The 8979-nt window shown below is 34.8% G+C and overlaps 1 protein-coding gene across 1 annotated transcript; it reads right to left on the bottom strand.

The window, feature by feature from the left end:
- Positions 1-7555: 7555 nt before the first annotated feature.
- LOC148803850 (zinc finger BED domain-containing protein RICESLEEPER 3-like) lies at positions 7556-8503 on the bottom strand. Its single transcript, XM_088898127.1, has 2 exons — positions 7927-8503; positions 7556-7830 (listed from the first exon to the last, which is right to left on the bottom strand). Exons 1-2 carry the CDS (start codon positions 8501-8503, stop codon positions 7556-7558), a joined length of 852 nt encoding a protein of 283 aa, XP_088754253.1.
- Between the last annotated feature and the right edge of the window lie 476 nt (positions 8504-8979).

Below are 8979 nucleotides of genomic sequence, written 5' to 3'. Positions count from 1 at the left end.
GTATGATTTGAGATCTAATCTCTGGGATTTTTGGGGTGAACTGAATGGTTTGCCCCCTCCTCCTTTTATAGACTTAAAGAGATCAGATTCTAATCCCATTAGGAGTTTCTTGATTAAAATCCTTATTTGAATCTGGACTCTCTTCAAGTGATAAGGATAAATCCTTACCTTATTTGCAGATTAGATCAGCTCTCTCCTAATCTTATTAGGAGGTTTCCATATCCAAATTCAGATCTGGACTCTTTGAGTGGATAGGGATAACTCTCTATCCTATCTGCTGATCCAAACTCAGATCCGCCCCTTTCTTTAATTAGTCCAACTAAACCAGTTCGAAATGGGCTTTAGGCCCAATAAGTCTTATGTGCTCAGTGGCCTTATAAATTGCTGCCCAGTTGGGCTTCTTTGTATGGTGTGGGACCCAAACATTGATTTACACATCAGCCACATGGGTTCAGCCCAGCCTCTGTTAAAAGGCCTGGCTGAATTCACTGAAAAGACAGTGAACCCCCTAAAGCCCATCACATGGGCACCTAATGGGCCCAACACTTACACTAAGTGGTCCCTGGGCCAAGCCATCTTATAAAATCCCAGGGACTGTGGGCAGATGCAAGATAGCCCATCAGGTATTACCCTCAATGGTCTTACACTTAACCTCTCAGCCCATAATGATCAAACACTGCCCGACAAGATAGGACCTCTCCCTCGGCTGCAAGGAACAGTGTTGCACTCTCTACTCACATGGATCCCGGGAATTAAAACCTTTTGCAAATATTTTGAAACCATAATATATATATATATGTATATCTGTATATAAATATATTTTGCAAAACAAATTTCAACGATTGAAATCAGCTGCCCACAGTCTTGGTTTCCATTAGAGAGAGTGCATCCCCGATCATTACCTTCGTCTGACAAAGGGGTTGATCCTGTCACTATGATCACCCACTCAGATGAATTCTCGGACTGTCCCAACATACCCAAGTTTTGACACCCTCTAAGGATCTCACTGATTGGCATATCAAAGACAGCCCAATCCAACACCTAGTGCAGTATCATAATCGAGTCTAGGGGTCAGGTGTAACTTTCTAAATTTGCCCATCAATCTCCAAGGTCCAGGGCAATACTGGAAATCTGGTTCTGTTCAGGGTTTCAAGTAAACCTACACTGCATGTACCACGAGTCTCACCCTGACAGTTGAGACAGGCCACCCCAACACTTGGTGGCACATCAGTGTCAGCCTTAGCAGGATAAATCTCCCCAAACTTATCCAACGGCTGTGAACATTCTAAACTAACACGAGTCTCATAAGTGTCCAGTTTAAGTGTATTACACAGAAACACATCGCAAAAACATGAATCAAATATGTATTTTATTCATTTACAAAAAATGTCATAATGTACATCAATCTGATTGCAGCTAAGGGCATACACTGTCTAACAAGTAGTACCCCTGCCACAGTGCCTTCTGAGTGATAGCCCTGCCCCCCTGGTGTCCACCACACAAGCCCTCATGAGTGTCGCGGAGAAAGAGCTCGGCCTTTGAGGGTTGCAAGCAGCGCAAGTAGGGGAGCGTGAAAGATCTTCGATACAACTGTCCGTATATAATGACGTACTTAGCTGATTGGCACTCAACCCTTCGGGCCGTATTGCGATCTGCAGGGAGTGTCCCGTGAAGCAAATAGATCGCGAGTGGGTCAATCCAGCTTGGATCTGCTTGTACTACAAGAGCGACCTCTCCTGCCCCCCCCCCCCCCCCCCGAGAATGCTAGGCCGAGGCAGGTCGTCAATGTACACTGCCTGCATGGTGTTGCTGCTTGCGCTGGCTAATCGGGACAAGGCGTCGGCTACACCGATTCAAGGGCTGGGCCGGGCTTTTAGTATTCATTAACAAAAAAATAATTGGCCCGAGGCCGAGCCCGGCCCTAATAAAAAGCCCGAAACCCGAGCCCGTGCCCGAAGCCCGACCGAATAAAAGAAATTAAAATTTTTCCCTACATTATCTATTTTAATTCAGATGTTTTTTCCCCTATTTAAATAAACACAATTTTACATTCTTAAATCAAAAAATTTATTCAAATGGAAATTAGAGAACCCATTTTAATTTCATTCTTTTTTTCTTACAATCAAGTGAATCAACAACATTTTTTAAGGTTGTTTAATATATTCCCTGTTGTTTGGTTGTTTCTATACAACCAAGGCAAACCTGAAATAAAACACATAAGAGGCTTGAGAGCAAATCATATAGGTTCATATTCCTACAAATAGCATCACACACTAAAACTAAATTCATATAACTTCAAATTCATGTTCCTCAAAAGTCTTAAAAAAATAATCTGAATAAGACAAACAAAATCCATAAAACATGTTCTCCATCCATTCTTGAATTCACCAACAACATGGAATATTCCAACTCTCAAGTTCCAAGCCATTCTAAAAAATAAAATAAAAGACTTCATTGCCCATATGACCATATCAAATAGAACATGTTCTAGGCTTCTAACCATCTCCATTCATTCTTGAATTCACCAACAAGATTGAACATTCTAACTTCCAAGTCTCAAGCAATCTTACAAAAGAAAATAAGAGATAAATTCAGTACTCATGTCACATATGTAATTTATTATCATGTCAAATGACAAATAAGTAATGGAAATATATGTTATTATAATACCTAAAACATATCATCAAGTTCAACATTTTCATCATCATCATCACTACTATTTGATTCTCCATCCTCTTCTAACAAGCTTGATCCTGAAGAAGCCCCTAACAAACTTGATCCCCCTGCATGCAATTGGAAAATCTATTTGAAAAAATTCAATGAATCATATATTTTAATAAACAATAAATAAAAAAAAATTACCTAATACAAGGCCTTGTGCACGAAGCCAATCTTCAAGACAAACTAAAGCTTGAATTGTCTTGGACTTAAATGAACTTCTCCAAGGATTGATCACCTTCTTTCCAATGCTAAATGCAGATTCGGATGCAACTGTGGAAATAGGAATAGCCATAATATCTCGAGCCATTGATGCCAATTCAGGATACCTAAGTGAACTCTTATTCCAATACTCCAAAACATCAACATCTGCTTTGATATCAAGGTTTTGTTCCTCCAAGTAAAGGTCTAACTGAGTTTTTTCACTTTGAATCTTTTTTTTTGAATTCAAAAATTATTCATAATCCTCAAACCCATCACCATCATCATTTCTCTCACTCAGGTCAAATTGAATAGAAGATCCAACAAAGGAGGTGGAGGAAAAATTTTCTTTGTATTCATTAAACAAATCATTGAGAGTTTTAGTTATAGCATTAACATGCTCCTCAGCTTCATCCCCATAAAGTTTATCAAAACAATATTCCACTAACCTAATCTTGCAACGAGGATCCAACACAGCAGCACAAAACAAAATCATACTATATTCAGCCCAATATTTATCAAATTTCTCCTTCATTTTTCTAACCATGTCAGTCATAAAATTCTGAGGTTCCTTACTCACTAACATCAAATGTCTATGAATCATCCACACTCCCTTGAAGTAAATGTTTGAAGTATGGTACTTAGTGGCAGAAAACATGCAAGTAACATCATAAAAAACCTTTAAGAACTTGTGAAATTTATCCACTTTTCCCCATTCTTCTTCCGAAAGCATAAACATTTTAAAAATATTATCCCTTTGCCCCCAATGTTGTAAGACTTGCTTATAATAAATGGCATGTTCAAGCATCAAATAAGTTGAATTTCATCTCACACACATATCTAACCTCAATCTTCTAGTTGTGTTTAAGTGAAAACTTTTTTCAGCAAGTTCATAAAATCTATGCTTCCGGGCAACTGATTTCTTTATATTTTTCACACCCTCTCGAATCTTACAAACAACATCATCAACAATATTCAAACCAGCTTGCACAATAAGATTCAAAATATGGCTACAACAACGAACTTTGAAAAAATCACCACCACACACCAAAGATTTATGTATTGAAGATCTCAATTTCAAAGAGTTAGCCATCACATCATTGTAACTAGCATTATCTAATGTGATGCTAAAAATTTTTTGATCAATATTCCATTCGCTTAAGCACATGGCCACCTCATCTGCTAAAGACAGTCCATCAAAAAGAGGTGCCAAAGCTTTAAAGCGAATAATTCTTTTCTGTAACTTCCAATTGTTGTCAATCCAATGAGTAGTTATACACATGAATTCATCATCAATGTGCTTAGATCTTCAATTATCGGAAGTTAAACAAATCCGACCAAGTGTATTAGACAAATCACTTTTCACACCCTCTCTCTCTCTTTCACATAACTAGACATGATATCTCTTTTAGCAGTATGCCTACTCACATTTTTTGAATTCAGGATTTATAGATTGAATAAAGAATCAAAAACCAGGTTCTTCAACAGTAGTAAAAGGATGTTTTCCACATACAAGAAAAATTGATAATGCCCTATGAGACTCTTGTTTATCAAACTTGTAGTTTTTCAAAGAAGTACTCCCATCAGTGTTTGATTGAGTAGTTACTTTGTACTGTCTAATATCCTGAATTCTACGTCTAGGGCAACGCTCTGAATTCAATAATCAATATAAATCAAAATTTATTTACATTAAAAAAGAATATAAATTCAGTATAAATTCTAAATTCAATAATCAATATAAATCAAAATTTATTTACATTAAAAAAATAATATAAATTCTGAATTCAATAATCAAATAAATCAAAATTTATTTACATTAAAAAAAAATAATATAAATTCTGAATTCAAGACAAAATAATATAAATCAAAATTTATATAAATTCTAAAGGAGAGAAGACCAACATTACCTAGTAAATTTCTATTTCAAGACAAACAATAGCATTCAAGCAAGGTGATAGCATTCGGCTATCACTATTGTTTCTTTGTGCATGTGAAGACTAACAGATTTTCACTCTTCCTCTTCTTCTATTTCTATCACTTTTCACTTGAGGTATGATGCTCAAGTCCCATGGGTTATAGAATTTTCAAGAAAAATGACAATCAAACTTTATTAGTATTGTGATAAAGATGCTGTACAAATAGGAAAATCAACATTTCCCTCGTATTGGGCCAACACCTGCTACCCACCCATACACTGCCTTTTTGGGAAATAAACTATCAATACATTTGCTCCCTTGCCACCCCTTTTCTTGCAGGAGAATCATCCACACAATTGGCTGATCTTGGTACCCATCTATAGTTAATTCTCAAATCTCTAGTCATAATTTTAATGTTTCTCATTGCATGTCTATACTGCCATGAACCTCCATTATCATTTCCTAATCAACCAACAACTACTTGAGAATAGATGGCAGGTGTTGTTCATAGTCGATCAGCATTCTGAATTTCTGACGTAGTTTCAACGGGAAAACCAAAAAGAAATAAGGGAAAAACAGAAGATGCATTTTCTCAATGTTCGTAACTGGTACTAATAGAATATATTATCTCCAACAGTTATAATGCATAAATCTCCAACAGTTATAACAGAATATATTATCTCTAACAAATTTTAAACAATACGATGGTGTTTAAAATCAATACGGTTTTCTGATAAGCGTATGAATAGACCTGTTCATGGGCCGGGCCGGGCCGGGCTTTTAGTGTTCATTAACGAAAAAATAATAGGCCCGAGCCCGAGCCCGGCCCGACCAACGGGCCTAGAACTTGGGCCCGAAGCCCGACCTAATAAAAGAAATTAAAATTTTTCCCTACATTATCTATTTTAATTCAGATGTTTTTTCCCCTATTTAAATAAACACTATTTTACATTCTTAAATCAAAAAAATTATTCAAATGGAAATCACATAACCCATTTTAATTTCATTCTTTTTTTTTTTTTTACAATCAAGTGAATCAACAACCTTCTTTAAGGTTGTTTAATATATTCCCTGTTGTTTGGTTGTTTCTATACAACCAAGGCAAACCTGAAATAAAACACATAAGAGCAAATCATATAGGTTCATATTCCTACAAATAGCATCACAAACTAAAACTAAATTCATATAACTTCAAGTTCATGTTCCTCCAAAGTCATAAAAAAATAATCTGAATAAGACAAACAAAATCCATAAAACATGTTCTCCATCCATTCTTGAATTCCCCAACAATATAGAATATTCCAACTCTCAAGTTCCAAGCCATTCTAAAAAATAAAATAAAAGACTTCATTGCCCATATGACCATATCAAATAAAACAAGTTCTAGGCTTCTAGCCATCTCCATTCATTCTTGAATTCACCAACAAGATTGAACATTCCAACTTCCAAGTTCCAAGCCATCCTACAAAAGAAAATAAGAGATAAATTCAGTACCCATGTCACATATGTAATTTGTTATCATGTCAAATGACAAATAAATAATGGAAATATATGTTATTATAATACCTAAAACATATCATCAAGTTCAATATTTTCATCATCATCATCACTACTATTTGATTCTCCATCCTCTTCTAACAAGCTTGAACCTGAAGAAGCCCCTAACAAACTTGATCCCCCTGCATACAATTGGTAAATCTATTACAAAAAATTCAATGAATCATATATTTTAAAAAACAATAAATAAAAAAATTACCTAATACAAGGCCTTGTGCACGAAGCCAATCTTCAAGACAAACCAAAGCTTGAATTGTCTTGGACTTAAGTGAACTTCTCCAAGGATTGATCACCTTCTTTCCAATGGTAAATGCAGATTCGGATGCAACTGTGGAAATAGGAATAGCCAAAATATCTCGAGCCATTGATGCCAATTCAGGATACCTAAGAGAACTCTTATTCCAATACTCCAAAACATCAACATCTGCTTTGATATCAAGGTTTTGTTCCTCCAAATAAAGGTCCAACTGAGTTTTTTCACTTTGAACCTTTCTTTTCGAATTCAAAAATTGCTCATAATCCTCAAACCCATCACCATCATCATTTCTCTCACTCATGTCAAATTGAATAGAAGATCCAACAAAGGAGGTGGAGGAAAAATTTTCTTTGTATTCATTAAACAAATCATTGAGAGTTTTAGTTATAGCATTAACATGCTCCTCAGCTTCATCCCCATAAAGTTTATCAAAACAATATTCCACTAACCTAATCTTGCAACGAGGATCCAACACAGCAGCACAAGACAAAATCATACTATATTCAGCCCAATATTTATCAAATTTCTCCTTCATTTTTCTAACCATGTCAGTCATAAAATTCTGAGGTTCCTTACTCACTAACATCAAATGTCTATGAATCATCCACACTCCCTTGAAGTAAATGTTTGAAGTATGGTACTTAGTGGCAGAAAACATGCAAGTAACATCATAAAAAACCTTTAAGAACTTGTGAAACTTATCCACTTTTCCCCATTCTTCTTCTGAAAGCATAAACATTTTAAAAATATTATCCCATTGCCCCCAATGTTGTAAGACTTGCTTATAATAAATGGCATGTTCAAGCATCAAATAAGTTGAATTCCATCTCACACACATATCTAACCTCAATCTTCTAGTTGTGTTTAAGTGAAAACTTTTTTCAGCAAGTTCATAAAATCTATGCTTTCAGGCAGTTGATTTCTTTATATTTTTCACACCATCCCGAAGCTTACAAACAACATCATCAACAATATTCAAACCAGCTTGCACAATAAGATTCAAAATATGGCTACAACAACGAACTTTGAAAAAATCACCACCACACACCAAAGATTTATGTATTGAAGATCTCAATTTCAAAGAGTTAGCCATCACATCATTGTAACTAGCATTATCTAATGTGATGCTAAAAATTTTCTGATCAATATTCCATTCGCTTAAGCACATGGCCACCTCATCTGCTAAAGACAATCCATCAAAAGGAGGTGACAAAGCTTTAAAGCGAATAATTCTTTTCTATAACTTCCAATTGTTGTCAATCCAATGAGTAGTTATACACATGAATTCATCATCAGTGTGCTCAGATCTCCAATTATCGGAAGTTAAACAAATCCGACCAAGTGTATTAGACAAATCACTTTTCACACCCTCTCTCTCTTTCACATAACTAGACATGATATCTCTTTTAGCAGTATGCCTACTCACATTTTTAAATTCAGGATTTATAGATTGAATAAAGAATCTAAAACCAGGTTCTTCAACAGTAGTAAAAGGGTGTTTTCCGCATACAAGAAAAACTGATAATGCCCTACTTGACTCTTGTTGATCAAACTTGTAGTTTTTCAAAGAAGTACTCCCATCGGTGTTTGATTGAGTAGTTACTTTGTACTGTCTAATATCCTGAATTCTACGTCTAGGGCAACGCTCTAAATGACGCTTCAAGTGAGTAGTTCCCTTACTTGACTTACCTTGTAATATTTTCATGCAGTGCTTACATCGTGCCTTCTCCGAATTAATCTTTTCCATTTCTTCCCACACCTTAGATGTCAATCTTTTCTTAGTGGAAGTCTGATCAAACTCTTGATAGTCATCATCAACTATATCTACTCCAGCAGCCGCATTTTCACTTGCCATTGACATGATAGTAATTATTAAATATGAAATAACCTGCATAATGAATTCTAATTTTATCAATAAGACAAGCATATATTAAATAAAAAACTCAAAGAAATTTCTACAAAGTTTTTACATTAAAAAAGAATATAATTTCTGAATCTGCAAAAAAAAACCAATTGCTGATTATCCAATATAAATTCTGAATTCAATAATCAATATAAATCAGAATTTATTTACATTAAAAAAGAATATAAATTCAGTATAAATTCTGAATTCAATAATCAATATAAATCAGAATTTATTTACATTAAAAAAGAATATAAATTCTGAATTCAATAATCAATATAAATCAGAATTTATTTACATTAAAAAAGAATATAAATTCAGTATAAATTCTGAATTCGATCTTATTCTTTTCTGACTTCACAAATTGCAATCTTATTCTTTTCTGACTTCACAAACTCAGATCCAGAATCTTCTGGGGATCAAGATGA

Source organism: Nelumbo nucifera, chromosome 1 (genome assembly GCF_055504915.1).
Source record: "Nelumbo nucifera cultivar China Antique chromosome 1, China Antique-T2T, whole genome shotgun sequence".
Lineage (NCBI taxonomy): Eukaryota > Viridiplantae > Streptophyta > Magnoliopsida > Proteales > Nelumbonaceae > Nelumbo > Nelumbo nucifera.
This window is presented reverse-complemented; position numbering and strand designations above follow the sequence as displayed.

What these genes read in the sequence shown, in the direction of transcription:
- LOC148803850 (XM_088898127.1), bottom strand. Translation starts at nt 8,503, where the DNA reads ATGGCAAGTGAAAATGCGGCTGCTGGAGTAGATATAGTTGATGATGAC. An exon ending in CACTGATGATGAATTCATGT is followed by an intron (nt 7,831 to 7,926) that starts GTATAACTACTC and finishes GATTGTCTTTAG; the next exon opens with CAGATGAGGTGGCCATGTGC.